General features: G+C 43.5%; 2 protein-coding genes across 2 annotated transcripts in view; one reads left to right on the top strand and one right to left on the bottom strand.

The window, feature by feature from the left end:
- LOC311590337 (speckle-type POZ protein-like) overlaps positions 1-19,315 on the bottom strand; it is a 399,822-nt gene that overhangs the window by 212,132 nt on the left and 168,375 nt on the right. The gene's annotated exons all lie outside the window — the stretch shown is intronic.
- Positions 16,161-16,904, top strand: LOC311589804 (TD and POZ domain-containing protein 4-like; the record flags this gene model as incomplete). Its single annotated transcript, XM_084768453.1, has 1 exon — positions 16,161-16,904. One exon carries the CDS (start codon positions 16,161-16,163, stop codon positions 16,902-16,904), a length of 744 nt encoding a protein of 247 aa, XP_084624579.1.

The following is a 19,315-nucleotide window of genomic DNA, read 5'->3' as shown; positions in this document are numbered from 1 at the left end:
CCTAAATTGGGCAGAGCTTCTCCTTTGATCTCCTGATGGGTAGAGCCAGGGAAACAACGCTCTGCACAATAGCCACAAAACCCACAAAGAATCTTGATGTAATTGTAACAAAAGAACTGAATGTCTTGTATGAAAATAAAAATCAAATCTCTGAAGAAGATATGAGAAGATGGAAAGATCTTCCATGGTTGAGGATAGGTAGCATTAACAAAGAAACAATGGCCATCTTACGACAGTTACCCACAGATTTAATGGCGTTCCCATTAAATGCCAACACAATTCTTTACAGCCCCTGAAAAAACAGCTCTGAACTTCATTTGGTAAAATAAAAATCCAGAATAGCTAAGACAATCCTGACCATGAAAACGTCTCCTGGAGGGATTGTTGTCCCTGATCTCAAGATGTACTATAGAGCAACAGTGATAAAAAGTGCATGGTACTGGCATAAACACAGACAGGGGGATCAATGGAATCCAATCAAAGATCCAGAAATACACTCACACATATAATTTTTGAGGAAGAAGGCAACCATAAATAGAAAAAAGAAAGCACCTTCAATGAATGGTGCTGATCTAGTGCTTGTCTACGTGGGAAAAAAAATGCAAACAGATCTAGTCCACGATACTGGATTCAATGTGATCCCTGAGATGGTGAACTATAAAATCCTGTCTGAGATCCCATTTTGGTCCTTGAGATTGTGAACTGTTTATACTGCCTTAGATCCCATTGTGACCCCTGAGATTGTGAACTATAAAAACACAGGATTTAATAAAGTGAACCTTAGGTCAATGGGTGGAGCAAGCAAGCAGCTGACAGGGATTAAACTAGGTGGGGCTTTGAGTAGAAGAACAATTAAGATAACTATCAGGATAACAGGATCTTGGGATTTTAGCTTGAGCTCCTTGGACTTTGGTGCTTGGCCTTTGGAAGCTTTTGGACTTGGGTTTTTAGATATTGTCTTCCTGGGCAGACAGCTGAGCTAGTGAGACTTTGGGACCTTTTCCATCAGGAGGTGAGCTGAGCAGGATGGTCAGCTGGGTGCATTCTCTGCCTCTCTGAGCTAGCAGGTTTTTCACCACAGCATCTGTCTCCTGTGTCTTTAGTGGAAAAATAAAGTGATCTGGGATTTTCAATGAGAACATCCTAGATCCATATTTATCACAACGCACAAAACTCAAGTCCAAGAGGAACACTATACCTATTAGAAGAGATAGTGTGGAAGATCCTTGAACTCTTTGGCATAGGAGACAACTTCCTGAAGAGACACCAACAGCCCAGACTCTAAGATCAACAATTAATAAGTGAGACATCATTAAGTTGAAATGTTCCTATGAGACAGAGGCCACTGCCAAAAAACAAAACTACGGCCTACTGTCTGAAAAAAGATCTTCACCAACTCAACATCCAACAGAGGGCTAATATGCAGTCCAAATAAGAAACTCAAGAAATTAAACACCAACAAAACAAATAATTCCATTAAAATATTGGGAACAGAGCTGAACAGAAACCTCTCAAGGAAAAACTAAAACTTTCTAAGAAACACTTAATGAAAGGCTCAACATCCGTAGCTATCAGGAAAATACAGTCAATACCACTCAGGGATTTTTCCTTACACCTCTCAGAATGGCTAAGACAAAAAACTCAAGACAGAGCACATGCCCATAAGAATGTGGAGAAAAGGCAACACTCTTTCATTGCTAGTGAGAGTGCAAACTGGTACAACCATTTTTGAAATCATTCTGGCACTTTCTCTGAAACTTGGGAACAGCACTCCCTCAATACCCAAGCATACCACTCCTGGGCATATACACCAAAGATGCTCTACCATACAACAAGGACATTTGTTCTACACTGTTATTTGTAACGGCCAGAAATTGGACAATCCAGATGTCCCTCAACCAAAGAATGCATAGAGAAACTGTGGTCCATCTACACCATGGAATTCTATTTCAGCTATCAAAAACAAGGACATCATGAAATTTTCAGAGTACCAGAACTTAGAGAATGAAGGAAGCTAGATCAAGGGCATTAAGGAGAATGACTTACAGGCTGCAGTCAAGCTAATCCACTGACCGCTGGCTGTGCACAGAGATGCCAAGAGGCCTGTTAGCTGTTCAGTCCAGGAGGCGATGTCTCTGCTGGTCTTCAGTGTACACTGCAATTCAGCAGAAGCAGGCAGTAATGCCGGTGATGTACTGCACTTGCTAGCCAAGAGGGGCCAAGAGGCAAAAATCCCAAGCTTTCCTCTTCCATGTTCTTATATAGTCTTGCAGGAAAGGTGTGGCCTAATTAAAGGTGTGGTTGCCAGGCTCAAGACCTGGATTAAAGGGGTGTGGCTCCCTGTTTTGAGATCTAGAGTCAACTTTGTGTCTTTGGACCTCCAAGTCAGGATTACATGTGGATCTACCTACTTGAACTAAAGCAAAATCTTTCTCACAGGCAGGCCCTCCATTCTGAGGTTTGAGTTCATTCCAGATGGACTCAAGGTTTAGCAAGAAGGGCCATCCCATGTGTATCTTCTTCCTGTAGCTACAGGTCCATACCTGAATTCTACACAGCTACTCTTCCCTTTTGTGGTTGTGTTACAATTATCCCTGCCATGAGCTTGAAAATGGAAGGAGTGTTTTACTCATCTGTCAGGGGTCTGACTGTCACATCATGGTGGGCAGGTGGAAGAGCTCACCTATGGTGTCTCACAAGCAGAGCCAGAAACAACTGAATGTGCTGTCTTCTGGGCTGTCTTTTTCCAATGCAGACTCTTGGTCCCTGCATGGGTCTATGCACCTTTATTCATGGTCTTTCCTCTCTGCCTCAGATGATCATCCTTGGAATAACTATGTGATCCCCATGTATGCAATAAGTGTGATATTCTAAGTAGCCTGGTTGGCTGAGGCTGAAGAGACCGTGTTAACAACGGTCAGACTCCATTTTGTTAGAAACATCCTTAAACCATCCCAAAGACCACAAACTCTGGAAAATTTCTTGCTGGAGGGTCAAACTGATCTACACCAAGCTACAGCTGGTTTCACCCTTGTTATGCATGATTCAATGGAGTCATAACTCACCCTTAGTCATCTACATAGTGGATGACACTTTGCATGTGCACTAAACACTGCCATGCACACTTTCAGCCCATCCAGATCTGTTTGTCAGCAAAATACCTTGAGTCAGAGCTGACCACCCTGTTTCACCATTCCCAGCACTGTATAAGCTAATTGCGGTTTTGTTCCTTTCCATATGCAATACAAATTTCCCTCAAGGATCATTGAGATCCTGGACTGGCCCCCTGCCTGAGCTCTGCTGCAGACACCCTGTGGGGGACTTCACTGCCCCACTCCTCACAGCTGCTGAGGGTCCCACAGATCTTACCATTCCAAACCATCCCCTTCTACCTGACTGCTAGCAGTGGGAGTAGGACATCTTTGATTCCTCTGGCTGCTCTTGAGACCCTCTGCCTACTCCTGTGTTACCTCACCCAGCCCTGGTGTGATGGGTTATGCCTACTCTTAGTGCATTTTGTCATGCTGTGGTCAGTTGATATCCCTGGGAGGCATACTTTGTTTGGAAGAAAATTAGGAACAGTAGTTTTAGAGGAGAGGGGAAGTAGAGGGGGAAGAGTCTGGAGGAGCGTAGGGAGGGGATGCTGCAGTCGGGATGTCCTGCTTGAGAGAAGAATAAAGAAAAAGAAAAAATAAGTTACCTCACACAAAAAGAACCAGGGCCAGACCATTTTAGTACAGAATTCACCAAGACTTGCAAAGAACATTTAGCACCAATACTCCTCAAATAATTCCACTAAATAGCAGGAGAAGGGTCGTTGCCCATATGTTCATGAGATCACTGTTACCCTGATACCCAAACTACATGAAGACCCAACAAAGAAAGAGAATTGCAGACCAATTTCCTTTATGAAAATTGTGTGTGTGTGTTTTGGGGAGGGGTTGGTGAGGTGGCATAATTATTTTTTCCTTTTTGTCTTTATTTATTGTTCATGCTTACAGTGCAGCCTCACCACAGTCCTCCCTTCCACTTCTCCTCCAGTTCCTCCCACCTCTGTCCCTCTCCTCCGTCTTATTTCAGGAAACACAAGGTTTTCCAAGGACACCAAGAGAAAACAACACTGGGCTGTGGGAGCACACTCCATCCCAGCGCTCAGGAGGAAGAGAAAGTCATAGCTCTGTGAGTTTGATGGCAGCCTGGTTTACAGAGCAACTTCCAGGACAGCCGGGGGTACATAGAAGAATGCTGTCTCAAAAAATAAAAAGGTGTGGGGCACGCTAGAATCAAACCCTCAAATCAAGGCTGCGTGAGGCAACCCAGTCGGAGGAAAACAATCCCAAGATTGGGCAAACAAGTTAAAGACATCTTCACTTTTATTGTTAGGATTACCACAAAAACCCCAAGCTAAAAAAAAAAAAATCAAAACAGAGCCAGGAGTGGCAGTGTATGCCTGTTATCCCAGCACTCAGGGAGGCAGAGGCAGGTAGATTTCTAGGAGGTTGAGGCCAGCCTGGTCTACAAAGTCATTCCAGGACAGCAGGGCTACATAAAGAAATCCTCAAAAAACAAAAACAAAAACATCAAAACATATATGCAGAGGTCATAGCTCTGACATACACAGGCCCTGTGATTGCTCAGTCCATCTCTGTGAGGTCCTGTGGGCCCTGCTTATTGGATTCTGTGGGCTGTTTCCTCCAGGTGTCCTCAACCCCTCTTCCTCTGACATTCTCCCTCACCTTTTGGCTGTTTTCCTGAGATCCACCTATTATTCCCTGTTGGTCCCTGCATCTGCTCTCACTAGATACCAGAGGAAGCCCGTAGGCTTCGCCTTTTCCAAACCTACTTTCTTTGGGGTTCTCTAAAGGGTTACACCTCCCTTCCTACCTCCCTACTCTAGCTAGGAGAGAAAGGAGATTTGTGGGAACAGGAGAATTAGATCCTTTTGATTTTAGTCCCTGGGAGCGATTCCCCTGGCATACTCAGAAGGATTTCTGCAGACCAGCAATTCCACCAAAGTTGCTGCTGGAACCTGGAACAGCAGCTGGAGCCTGGAGCCTCGAGGCCTTCCCTGGAGCGGTTTTCTCTAGGAGAGTCTCAAAGTGGAGTGACGAACAGCCAAACAATACCAAGACCCAAAAAGCCCCAAATTCTTGTTTTGGGCTCATGTATATATATCCTCTCAGAGACTGTGCTAGGATGTGTTTCAGCTGGCAAAAACCAACTGCCCTCTCCCATTCCCACCCCTGAGGTGGTTTGACTTCTAAGGGGATAAACATCACCTGTTCTCTCATAAGTCTGTCCATCATCCCACACTTGGGTCAAACCAAAAACATATTCACATCCAATATGCATCCCACAACTGGGATCAAAACAAAAACATGTTTACACCCACTACAGAAGCCTCTGATGATTATTGAGCTAGGGACTGATTTATGGGTATAGCAGAATAGGAGTCATTTAATTAACTTTTTTCCAGGCCTGTTTGGTCTCACTCTAGGTCTCTGGGCTATCCAGCTTTTACTTGGCCATCCAGACAGTGTCAGGCATGAGCTCCCTCTCCTGGGATGGACCTCAAGTTAGACCAGTAGCTGCCTATACCCAGCAGCTCTGAGACACCATTTCTTCATCATGTCTTGTAGACAGGACAGGTTGTAGGTCAAAATTTTTATGGCTGGGCTGCCTTCCTACCACTAGAAAGAGACACACAGAGTGTATAACCAGAGACAGACAGACAGAAGTAGAAAGGGACAGACAGAGAAAAAGAGAGAGATGGAGCGAGACAGACACAGAAAGATAAACACCTCACACAGCCTTAAATGTCCTGGACTTGCTTTGAACACCAGACCGGCCTTGAATTCAGGGAGATGCATCTGCCTCTGCCTTCCTGAGTGCTGGGATTAAAGGCCTGGGCCACAGGCCTGGCTTGTTTTCATTCGTTGTTTAGCAAATCTCCCCCTACCGTTTTGCTGTTGTTGTTGTTTTGTTTTGATTTGTTTTGTTTTAACATAGACTTTGTGTTCCCCCTGTTTTTTGTTTTATTTTGTTTTGGTTTTTTGTTTGTTTTGATTTGTATTTCCCTGATGACCAGGAACTTGAGCTTTTCTTTAAGTGTTTCTCAGTCATTCAGTATTACTTACTTGAGAATTCTCTGTTTAGGTCTGTACCCCTCTTATATTGGATTATTTTGTTCTGTTGACAGTGTCCTTTGCTTTGTGGAAGCCTTTCAGTTTCATGAGGTCCCATTTATTAATTGTTGATCTTAGAGCCTGAGCTGTTGCTGGTCTGTTCAGGAAGTTGTCTCCTGTGCCAAGGAGCTCAAGGGTCCTCCCCAGCTTTTCTTGTAACAGATTAGTGGGTCTGGTTTTAGGTTGAGGTCTTTAATCCAGTTGGATTTTTATTTTGTTCAGGGTAATAAATAATAGTGTATTTGCATTTTTCTATACCCAGATATCAAGGTGAACCAGGACCATTTGTTGAAGATGCTATCTAATTTTTTCCATGGTGTGAATTTGGCTTCTTTGTGAAAAATCAAGTGTCCACAGGTGTGTGGATTTATTTCTGGGTCTTCTATTTGATTCCATTGATCCTCCAGTCTGTTTCTATGCAGTACCATGCCATTTTTTATTACTGTTTCTCTATAGTACAGCTGGAGATCAGGGATGGAGATATCTCCAGAAGGTCTTTTATTGTATAGGATCGTCTTAGCTATTCAGGGTTTTTTTCCATAGGAAGTTGAGAGCTGGTCTTTCAAGGTCTGTAAAGAATTGTGTTGGCATTTTGATGGAAATTGCATTGAATCTGTAGAGTGCTTTTGGCAAGATGGTCACATTCACTATGTTAATCCTACCTATCCATGAGTATGGGAGATCTTTCCATCTTCTGATATCTTCTTCAATTTCTTTCTTCAGAGACTTGAAGTTTTCTTCATACAAGTCTTTCACTTGCTTGCTTAGAGTTACTCTAAGATACTTAAGGCATTTTGTGGTTATTGTGAAAATTGTTGTTTCCTCAATTTTTTTCTCAGCCTGTTTTTCTTTTGTATAAAGAAGGACTACTGTTTTTTTTTTCAGTTAATTTTGTATCCAGCCTCTTTGCTAAAGGTGTTTGTCAGCTGTAGAAGTTCCTTTGTAGGCTTTCTACTGTTTCTGTTATTGTTGAGTTTCAGCTTTAGCCCATGGTGGTTTGGTAAGATGCAAGGACTATTTCCATCTTCTTGTATCTGTTGATGTTTCTTTGTGACCAAGTGCACAGTCAATTTTGGAGAAGGTTTTATGTGGTGCCGGGAGTAAGGTTTTTCCTTTTGTGTATGGGTGAAATGTTCTGTAGTTATCTTTCAGGTCCATTTGATTCATGACATCTATTAGGTTCAGAATTTCTCCATGTAGTTTCTGCCTTAATGATTTGTCTATTGGGGAGAATAGGATGTTGAAGTGTCTCACTATTAATATGTTGGGTTTGATGTGTAATGGAGCTTTAGGAATGTTTCTTTTATGAATATGGGTGATCCTGAATTAGGACATAAATGTTCAGGATTGAGATGCCATCTTCGTATATATTTCTTTGATAAGTATGAAGTGTCCTTCCAAATCTCTTTTGATTACTTTTTGTTTAAAATCTATTTTATTAGACAGTATAATGGTTACTCCAGCTTGTTTTTTGGGTCCATTTGCTTGAAATACCTTTTCCCAACCCTTTACTCTGAGGTAATGTCTATCTTTATTGATCAGGTATGTTTCTTGTGTGCAGCAAAATGATTGTTCCAGTTTCTGCATTCATTCTGTTAGCCTGTGTCTTTTTACTGAGGAGTTGAGGCCATTGGTGTTGAGAGATATTAATTACCAGTGGTTTAGTTCCCTGAGTGAAACTTTTATTAACTTATAGCTAACCCCTTTAAGCAAAAATGAACATTGGTAACCCACCAAAAACACACACCCCACCTACTGGGAATGGAGACATGGTGTTCTCTAAATTATTTTTTGCTGTCTGAGGGTGAAAACATCTTTTCGTTACCCTTTGAAAAAACAGGATATTGGTCAAGTGCTGGAAGAGCTAGCTGTATCTGTTTCTGCCCAGTTCTTTTGGGATCGATCCTTTTGGCTAGCCTTTTTGATTTAATATGCATTAAATTTCTTGAGGAAACAGTAGTGACAGAGGCAGAGGTTTGGTCTTCATTATTGTCCTCTTTTTGCCCTGAAAATAAGCAAACCTTTGAAGTTATTAGTATAGCTATATCTGTACATATATAATTTCTCAAGGAAACGACAGTTGAGGTGCCTTCCTCGCTGTGTCAGAGGCCGTCCTTTAAGTTGAATCTGCCAGGCTGCTTGCTTTCTCTTCATTACTGTCCTGTTTTTAGGTCTGAAAAATAAGCAACTTTTGAAATTATTAGTATAGTTATTTAAGCAAACTTTTGAAATTATTAGCTTGACATGGACATTTATAATTATTAGCATTATTCCCATGTAATTAAAAATCTTCATGTAAATAACATTAAATAATCATGGGGTTAAAAAAAACCCAACACCATTTCTACAATTATAAAATGGCCATTGTAAAATTTATTAATCAACTTGTATTTACATTATGGTAAGTAAATGATCAACACCTGGAGTGCAGACTCAGGTGGATCAAAGGACTTTTATAGGTGTCTTTTGTGACAGAGCTGTGGGATATTACACAGGTCTTTCCTGCTCTCTTCAAAATTTTTGAATTGTGTTAATGCAGAATATGGATTTTTGTACTGAAAATCCCACCATGAAGAAAGGCTCCCGTCTATACTGGATTTAAGAACATCCACTGAAATTCCCAGCCAGGTGATAAAGATTTTCCATAGGCTTAAATACATGCTTAAAAATCAGTCTTCTCCTTGGCTGTTGCCACAGTTTGCGGAGGACCCCAGGGCCCAGACTCGCCTGTAGTTTTCCAGGACCCACTGGATCCTTCCATTTCCTCTTTCTCCCAGGCTTCTCACACCTAAAGTTTCAATAGGATGTCCTCCCCTTCAAGGCAGTAAAAACCTTGAACCCCTACCCGGACTAGCCGATGGACATTCTCCACTGTTGAGTGGAGAAGAAGATCTAACTCTCACACAAACTCTGGTGCCCCATATTTGATCATGTCCCTTGGATGGAGATGCCTGGTGGCACTCAGAGGAAAGATAATAGGTCACCAAGGAGAGACTTGATACCGTATGAGCATATTCAGGGGGAGGAGATCCCCCTCAGACACAGACATAGGGGAGGGGAGTAGGGGGGGGGAAGTGGGAGGAAGGGAGGGATGGGAGGATACATGGGATGGGCTAACAACTGAGATGTAATATGTATAAATTAATAAAAATGTATTTAAAAAAAAAAAAAAAGAAATTAAAAAAAAAAAATCAGTCTTCTCTCCCCCTGTCCTCCTTCCCAAACTTTGTGATCACAGCCATTGATTCCCGTTCCAGAGGACAGCAGCTCCCCTGTGAGAGGCTGCTCCAACTCTCCAGGAGCATGCTCTTGTGAGCACAGGAGTCACCATTAAAAGCACCTTTCTTGCAAGTGAGGGGCCCTGCAGTGATCACCTACAAACATTCAGATGGCAGATTTGAAGGAGGCGGCTCCAGTTACCAGGACCCTAAACCAGCCTGGGAGGGCATCAGAAAGCCACCACTCAGTCCCCTGCAAGATGTTTAGCTGAGGAACCAAAGTCAGAGGGTCGAACCAACTGATAGATTTATGCTGCACTGTAGGATGAGGAGCAGCACGGGAACCAGAGTCACAGGAGGGCTGGGCTGGGAGCTGCTGAGCTGACTGAGTCACTGAAACTGTTTATGTGTCCCCCAGGCTTAGTGGAGCTCAGGAAGACATGATAAGCTGCAAAGAGATGAGAGAAAAGGCCCTTTTCTCATAAAGTGAATCCCAATGAAAGTTCTCCGTCCTCCACTCTGCCCAGTTCCTCCCCGCTCCCCTCTCATTACCAGGACAGACCTCTGACACAGTCCCCTCTCTTACCTCCCGTGAACCCCTTCAGATCTCTAGTTAATCCTCATTCCTCTGTGTCAGCTCTGTGTCAACACTGAAAGAGACCCCCTGCTCAAAAGAGACTACTCCAGCACCTGAAGTTCAGCCCACTAAGGTGGAGAACCCCTGCTCAACTACAGTCTACACAAACAAGAAAACAAAAAAGGAAACAGAAGTTAAAGTACAAAATACCCATTCATCAAAGTCAAGCCCCACAATTGGCACCGGGATCTATGATCACCCCAAACACAGAGGCTGGGAACCAGCAGAAGAAAAGAACCAACAGCGACCAGGGTCTATGTCACCACCAGAGCCCAGCTACACTGCTACAGCAAGCCATGCACATTCCAACAGACCTGAAACTCAAGAAAAAGACCTTAAAACCAACTTTACGAAGATGAGAGAGGTCCTCTGAAAAGAAGTAAATAAATCACTACCCCCCCCCCAAAAGGAGCCTAGCACGACTGTCTTCTGGGAAGCTTCATTCAGCAGCTGATAGAAACCAATGCAGAGAGAGACCCACAACCAAAAAATTGGGAGTTGGTGGGGTCAAGGACACAACTACAAGACCTAAAAAAGTAAACTAACCTGGACCCACGGAGGCTCACAGAGACTGTACCACTGACTGAAGAGCATGTGTGGGCTGGACAAAGGCCCCTATATGTATGTACTGAATGGTCAGATGGTTCATTGTTCAGGACGCCTAACAGTTAGGGTCGGGGCTGTCTCTTGCTCTGTCGCGTGTCTTTTGGACCCCTGTTTCATAGTGGGGCTCTCTTGTCTGGCCTCAGTGAGCGAAGATGTGCTCAGTACTGCTACTGTGACTTGATGTCCCGGGGTGGAGTGGGACCTATGGGGTATCTGCTTCTCTCTGGGGATGAGAGGTAGGAAGGAGGAGTGTGGCCTGTGAGAGGAAACTTGGAGAAGAGTAAAGGGGGGGGCAGAGGTTTTAAAGTGGCTTGGTTAATTAATTAATCTGGAAGAAGAGTAATAAGAAGACAGGAAGAGGCTGTAAAGTGAATTAATGAATTAAACAAGTCATAAAAAATAAGAAAAAAGAAGAAACAGTAGATCAAAAATTGGAGGAGAGATTAATAAGTCCCCTTTACTAGTGGTCTACACCGTGAGATCTCCTCTGGGCTCTACAACCCAGACACTTTTGCTTTAGTGCCCACAGATCTGTCTGAAACACATGGCCCAGGTGCTGCTCACTGCCCTGATTGTGGCTAGTGAGGCTGGGATCCTAGTGACTTATGAAGGACAGCCTCAAGTCAAATAAGCTTTGTTTCTAAATGCAGCCTCCAACTCACTCTGTGTCCCACCCAGCCACTTAATGTTTTGTGCTTATATCAGAAGGACAATATTGGTTCCATTTGAGATTGGTGCTTAGTTTATGTTTAAGTGTGAGGACGTGGAGGGGGACTGTTGATATTGTTTCTGTTTGAGGACAGGATCTCTTTTGAATGCCTAGACACAACTATCCAACATCCAGCATTCCTGCTGCCTCAATTTATCCTAGAAGGCCCCTTGAGTTTAGAGTAGAAGCCTAGGAAACTCACTTAAGACAAAGAAGCATAAAATGAATGCTTGAATTTCTCAGCTCAGTGAGGTAGCCAGTTTGGGATCTGAATGATCCTTGAGGGAAATTTGTATTGCATATGGAAAGGATGAAAACCAGAATTAGCTTATAGAGTGCTGTGGATGGTGAAACAGGGTGGTCAGCTCTGACTCAAGGTATTTTGCTGACAAACAGATCTGGATTGTCTTAAAAGTGTGCAGAGCAGTGTTTAGTGTACATGCAAAGTGTAATCCCATATGTAGATGGCAAAGGGTGAATTATGACTCCATTGAATCATACATAAGAAGGGTGAAACCAACTGTAGCTTGGTGTAGATCAGTTTGACCCTCCAGCAAGTAAATTTTCCAGAGTTTGTGGTCTTTGGGATGGTTTAAGGATGTTTCTAACAAAATGGAGTCTGACAGTTTTTAACATGGTCTCTTCAGCCTCAGCCAACCAAGCTACTTAGAATGTCACACTTATTGCATACATGGGGATGACATAGTTATTCCAAGGATGATTATCTGAGGCAGAGAGGAAAGATCATGAATAAAGGTGCATAGACCCATGCAGGGACCATGAGTCTGCATTGGAAAAAGACAGCGAAGAAGACAGCACATTCATAGGTTTCTTGCTCTGCTTGTGAGACACCATATGTGAGCTCTTCCACATCATGCCTGTGGTGACAGTCAGACCCCTGAAAGATAAGTAAAACATTCCTTCCATTTTCACACTCATTGCAGGGATAATTGTAACACAATCACAAGAGGAAAGAGTACCTGTGTAGAAATTCACACCATCCTTTCACTTATGGACCTTTAGCTACAGGAAGAAGATACACATGGGATGGCCCTTCTTGCTAAACCTTGAGTCCATCTGGAATTAACTGAAACCCCAGAATGGAGGGCCTACCTGTGAGAAAGATTTTGCTTCAGTTCAAGTAGGTAGATCCTTTTGGAATCCTGATTTGGAGGTCCAAAGACACAAAGTTGACACTAGATCTCAAAACAAGGAGCCACACCCCTTTAATCCAGGTCTTGAGCCTGGCAACCACACCTTTCATTAGACCACACCTTCCCTGCAAGACTATATAAGGGCATGGAAAAGTGAAGCATGGGATTTTTGCCTCTTGGCCCCTCTTGGCTAGGAAGTGCAGTCCATCACCGGCGTTACAGCCGGCTTCTCCCGAATTGCAGTGTATACTGAAGACCTGCGGAGACATCGCCTTCTGGACTGAACAGCTGACAGGCCTCTTGGAATCTCGGTGCACAGCCAGCGGTCAGTGGATTAGCTTGACTGCAGCCTGTAAGTCATTCTCCTTAATGCCCTTGATCTAGCTTCCTTCATTCTCTAAGTTCTGTTACTCTGAAATTTTCATGATGTCCTTGTTTTTGACAGCTAAAATAGAATTCCATGGTGTGGATGGACCACAGTTTCACTATGCATTCTTTGGTTGAGGGACATCTGATTGTCCATTTTCTGGCTATTACCAGTAACATTGTAGAACAAATGTCCTTTTTGAATGGTAGAGCATCTTTGGTGTATATGCCCAGGAGTGGTATGCTTGGGTATTGAGGGAGTGCTGTTCCCTAGTTTCAGAGAAAGTGCCATAATGATTTCAAAAATGGTTGTACCCTTTTGCACTCTCACTAGCAATGAAGGAGTGTTCTTCTTTCTCCACATCCTTAGGGGTATATGCTCTGTCTTGAGTTTTTGGTCTTAGCCATTCTGAGAGGTGTAAGATGGAATGTCTGAGAGGTATTGATTGTTTTTTCCTCATGGCTATGGATGTTGAGCCTTTCATTAAATGCTTCTTTGAAATTCTATATTTTTTCCTGCAGAGTTTTCCCTTCAGCCCTGTAGCCAATATTTTAATGGGATTATTTGCTTTGTTGGTGTTTAATTTCTTGAGTTCCTTATATGGACTGCATATTAGTCCTCTGTTGGATGTAGAGTATGTAAAGATCTTTTCTCGGAGGTTAGATTGTAGTTTTGTTTTTTGGCAGTGGCCTCTGTCTCATAGGAATTTTTCAATTTAATGATGTCTCATTTATGAATTGTTGATCTTAGAGTCTGAGGTGCCAGTGTCTCTTCAGGAAGTTGTCTCCTGTGCCAAAGAGTTCAAGGATCTTACACACTATCTCTTTTAATAGATTTAGTGGTCCTCCTTTTATGTTAATGTCTTTTGCCTCTTAGACTTGAGTTTTGCGCATTGTAATAACTTTGTACCTAGGATGGTTTCATTGAAATTCCCAGATCACTCTATTTTCCAATAAAGACACAGGAGACAGATGCTGTGGTGAAAAACCTGCTAGCTCAGAGAGGCAGAGAATGCACCCAGCTGACCATCCTGCTCAGCTCACCTCCTGATGGAAAAGGTCCCAAAGTCTCATTAGCTCAGCTGACTGCCCAGGAAGAAAATACCTAAAAACCCAAGTCCAGAAGCTTCCAAAGGCCAAGGAGCCAAAGAGCTAGAGTGCAAAGTGCCAAAGAGCTCGGCTAAAATCCCAAGATCCTGTTATCCTGAAAGCTATCTTAATTGTTCCTCCACTCAAAGCATTGCCTACATTTAATCCCTGTCAGCTGCTTGCTTGCTCCACCCATTGACCTAGGGTTCACTTTATTAAATCCTGTGTTTTTATAGTTCACAATCTCAGGGGTCACAATGGGATCAACGGCAGTATAAACAGTTCACAGTTTCAAGGACCAAAATGGGATCAGAGACAGGATTTTCTAGTTCACCATCTCAGTGATCACATTGAATCCAATATCGTGGACTACATCTGTTTGCATTTTTTTCGCATTAGACAGGCAATAGAACAGCACCATTCATTGAAATTGCTTTCCTTTTTCTATTGTATGGTTTACCTTCTTCCTCAAAAATTATATGTTTGAGTGTATTTCTGGATCTTTGATTGGATTCCATTGATCTACCTGTCTGTGTTTATGCCAGTACCGTGCACTTTTTAATCACTGTTGCTCTATAGTACTTCTTGAGATCAGGGACAGCCATCCCTCCAGAAGATGTTTTCATGTTCAGGATTGTCTTAGGTATTTTTGGTTTTTGTTTTCCCAAATGAAGTTGAGAGCTGTTTTTTCAAGGTCTATAAAGAATTGTGTTGGTATTTAATGGGAACGGCATTGAATCTGTGGGTTGCGGTGGTAAGATGGCCATTGTTTCTTGGTTAATCCTACCTATCCTTGACCATGGAAGCTTTTTCCATCTTCTCATATCTTCTTCAGTCTCTTTCTTCAGAGATTTGATCTTTTTTTTCATACAAGACATTTAGTTCCTTGGTTACAGTTACATCAAGATTCTTTATATTTTTTGTGGCTATTTTGCAGGGGGTTGTTTCCCTGGCTCAACCCATCAAGAGATCAAAGCAGAAGCTCAGTCTCACAGCCCAACTTAGGGCAGAGTACAGGGAGTGCTATGGAGGAGTTGGGGATAGAAGGACCCATATGGGACAGGATCTCTATAAAAGACTAACAGAGCCAAGAAACCTGGGCCCATGGTCCCTGCAGATTCCTGTGCACCAAAGAAGGACCATGCATGGAGAAAAGCCAGGCACCCCACTCTGAGGTAGCCTATTGGCATCTCAGTCTCCATACAGGGCCCATAATAAGGAGCACATGGGTTGTTCCTGCCATGGACTCTGTTACCTGCACTTAGATGACTTTCCAGTGGCAGGGTACTTTCCCATGCAGCAGAGAAAGAGGATGTAGGCAGACCTGAGGAGACCTGATAGGCTGGGGTCAGTTGGTAAGGGAGAAGGGCTTCTCCTCTCTAAGGACTTGGGTAAGGAAATTGAGGGGCAACGGTGTTAGGCTGGGGCCTAGAGGAAATGAAGGAGGGGGTTACAATGGGATATTAAGTGAAAAAAATTTAAATATACTTAATTTTTTAACAGAATATATAAAATGTTTCAAACACTTCAAAAGTTGTGTACAGTACACAAAACTAGTTACCAACTGATCTAATTCAGTACAGCGAAATAAATGGAGTGATTAAGAGTCACTATGTGCTTGGAAGGTCTTGTCTCAAACTGATATTGAAATTTCGGTAGATAATTACAAAGACACATAACTTTCCTGTCTCAGCAAGTGGGGAACAGAGTGGAGGTGAAACACTAAAGTTCTGAAAATTATCTGTTCTTATGTCCTATAGGAAGAAGAGAAACCATATCTTGATTCTTCATTTTGGATAGAAATTGAACCTCAAACTGCATCCAGCAGAAATGTCAGGGGACGAGGCAGGCAAGACCCGGGGCTCCACACATATCACTGTGCAGAAGATTTCCTACAGGTGGACCATCAGCAACTTCTCCTTTTGCCTAGAAGGAATGCGGGACACCATTTTGAGTGGGACTTTCTCATCAGGAGCCAATGACAACCAGAAGTGGTGTTTGAAAGTTCACCCCAAAGGCATTGACAAAGAAAGCAAAGATTCCGTGTCAATTTACCTGGTGTTGCTCAGGAGTCCGAAGACCCCTGTTTGGGCAAAGTTCCAGTTTTGGATTATAAATGCGGAAGGAGACAAAACTCTAGGAATGAATAGCCCACGAGTCTTTAAGTTCCTTCCTGGCAACAGACACGGATTCAAAATGTTCATGCCAAGAGATTTATTCTTGTCCTCGGCAGAACGCCTTCTCCCTGAGAACCATCTCACCCTGCTCTGCAACGTGAACGTGGTCCAAGACACCTATAGCATTTCTGAAGAAAACACAAAACCTGGGATAAAGGTTCCAAGGTGCACATTGACTGCTGACCTAGGGGAGGTGTGGGAGACTTCCTGCTTCACAGACTGCAGCCTGTGGGTAGCTGGTCACGAATTCCAGGCTCACAAGGCCATCTTAGCGGCTCGCTCTCCAGTTTTCAGAGCCATGTTTGAACATGACATGAAAGAGAAACAAAAACACCAAATTGAGATCCAGGACATGGCGCCTCAAGTCTTCAAGGAGATGATGGGATTCATTTACACAGGGAAGGCGCCAAACCTCCGCAACTTGGCCCCTGATGTGCTGGCAGCTGCTGACAGGTATGGCCTGGAGCAGTTGAAGGCCATGTGTGAGGACGCCCTCTACAGGGACCTCTCAGTGGAGAATGCTGCTCACACTCTCTTCCTGGCTGACCTCCACAGTGCACAAGAGCTGAAAATGCAGGCCCTGGATTTCATTACAGTTCATGCTTCTGAGGTCTCTGAGACCTCAGGATGGAAGGAAATGGTGGAACCCCATCCCCACTTGCTGGCTGAAGCATTCCAGACCCTGGCTTCTGCACAGGGTCCCTGGCTGGAGCCCCTTCTAAAACGCCTGAAGAGATCCTCTAACCTGGATAGTTGTGACTAACTTTGTCTTCCACAAGGTCAGACCACCGTGCTGTGACCAGGACCTCCAGGTACACCAAGGCATTGCTGCTGCATTTACAGTGGATCTGGGGAAAGACAGCCTGGTGGCTCAGGATTCCAAACATCTGGAATAAGTTGGAATGGTTGCCATGTGGGCAATCCTGGAGTCACATGTGGTCTACCTAACATCTGCCTTCTTGCTGTACTTGTTTCGTGTTTGGCTCCTGAGTTGGAGACTGAGAGTCAGAGTAGGTGCTTGCAACTAATGCCCCAAAATGAAATTTTGGGGAGAGGGAACTCTTTTCTTTCAACTGAGTAAAACACATGACCAAAGGATCAGATCAGAGGAGAAAACAAATATTTACATTTAATCTTAAGGGGAGAAAAAGACAAAGCAACCTTCCCCTCCCCCCATAACTCAGTTTGTGGGGACTGGGGAGATAACTCAGTTGGCAAAAGCAACCTGGACTGTTTCCAGGACACACAGGAGTTTTCATCCATCTGTGACTGGACATCCAGGGATCTGAGACACTTCCTGGAGTACATGGGCACATACATCTCTGTAGGCAGAGCCTTACAATGTAATGTGAACTGAATAAAAATGATGAAATCTCTTGTGGTTTTCCATCGTGTTTATGCTCAGAGATGTCAATTTTAGTCCGTCCAGCTCTGCTCTGCTGTGAATGACTCTACTAGACTCTTGTCTGCAATCCTAGCATAGTTTTATTAATAGTGCCAGAGGTTGGGTGTCCCTTATGGGATGGGTCTCAGGTTAGAAGTCAATGGATGACCAGTACCTCCATCTCTGCTCCATCTCGAGCCCCGCATTTTTTTGTAGGCGAGACAAATATAGGTCCAAACCGTTATGAACCTAGTTGTGCAAGTGTCTTGTGGTATGGAGAAGATTACTTTGGAATAGAAACTATGAGAGACACCCTGGTGACTCTAGCATTTAGGATACAGGGAAAATGAAATTGTTGACGCCCTGGTGTCCCAGTAACTTGTGAGTCACCTTTCACGCCCCAGGACCACACACCTGGGAGCTCAGTTTTCTCATCTAAGAATATCTGCACAACCCGCTCAGACACACATCTCTGTCAGATATAGATGGTTTAATTCATGCACCCTCCCTCCACGACTGATCATGATCAGGGACACATCCACGCCAAAATTCACTTTTAAAGTGAATTTTTCATTGTAAAACCTTAACCAAAGGACAAGAATCAATTCTATCCCAGGCATATTGTGGTAGGTAGCTAGACACCCTATTTTGACTTACTGTTAAGCTCCTTAGCTGAGATATAGGGTTGGGGAACCTGGGTATCTTCCAGTTCCCTCTCCAGGGCAGAGGGTCTGGCGATAGTCCAGGTTTTTTCGTTCACATGCAAAAAGAACATAGAAGGGTATTATGGTTTACCTAGCGCAGAATTTACATTTAACATCTGTCAGTATTCTGTTTTCAGGAGCGAGTATTGAACTGTGAGCCAGGGAAGTCAAAACAGCTGTTCCTGTGTTAGCTGGCAAGGCCTAAGCATATCAGGGCATGTGTCAATGTTGGAAGGCTTCAACATTCCTTCCTTGGGTTTTTCCTGGTGTCAAATACTTACTTCTATATTTTATTCAAGATCTATCGGTTTATAGTGAGTCCTTAAAACAAAAGGGTTGATGGCAGAGTGCCAAGTTCACCATGTTAAGGGGGCTCTCTAGGCATGTGGGCTGTGTAGGAGGTGATCTGGTGTTTGCAAGGTCTTGTACTATGATGAACCCGCAAACTGCTTCCCGCCTCTGACATGCTGTCAGGAGCCATTGATTTGGGGACGTCCAGTAGGCATGAGAGGTCTCTGGAGGTGATCCGGTATTTGCAAGGTCTGTATCGTGATGTACCCCAGAATTGCTTCCAACCTCTGACCCCCCTGTCAATTATGCATTGCTACATCTCTCTAAAATCCTGCATCAGAGCCAGGCATGGTGGCACATGCCTTTAATCCCAGCACCCAGGGAGGCAGAGGCAGGTGGATCACTGTGAGTCTAAGGCCAGCTTGGTCTACAAAGGGAGTCCAGGACAGCCAAGATTACACAGAAAACCCTGTCTCAAAAATGAAAAAGTAGACACATCTGGCATTGGTGAGAACTGGTAATTTCTGGGTATTGACCAGCTCTGATTGAGCAAACTCCTATAGGATTTTGTTGAAGATGCACTGTTTGTTATTCAGATGAATTAATCCTTGATTATGAAGTTCCTGGTTTGATTCAAATAGTTGTAAATGGTAAAGTTAGTTTATGGGTATGATAAATACCTTTGTGGACCTCCAGATGCCTCACTAAGGATAGCCTTGTAGCACACTTGTGGCTGCAGATAAGCCTCCACTCCAGATGGCACCTTGAATCCTGGTATTTCACCATAAGTAGAGG

This window comes from Acomys minous, assembly GCF_964271855.1.
Source record: "Acomys minous genome assembly, chromosome: 19".
Taxonomy (NCBI): domain Eukaryota; kingdom Metazoa; phylum Chordata; class Mammalia; order Rodentia; family Muridae; genus Acomys; species Acomys minous.
The sequence above is the reverse complement of the archived record's forward strand: the minus strand, read 5'-3'. Positions and strand labels throughout refer to the sequence as shown.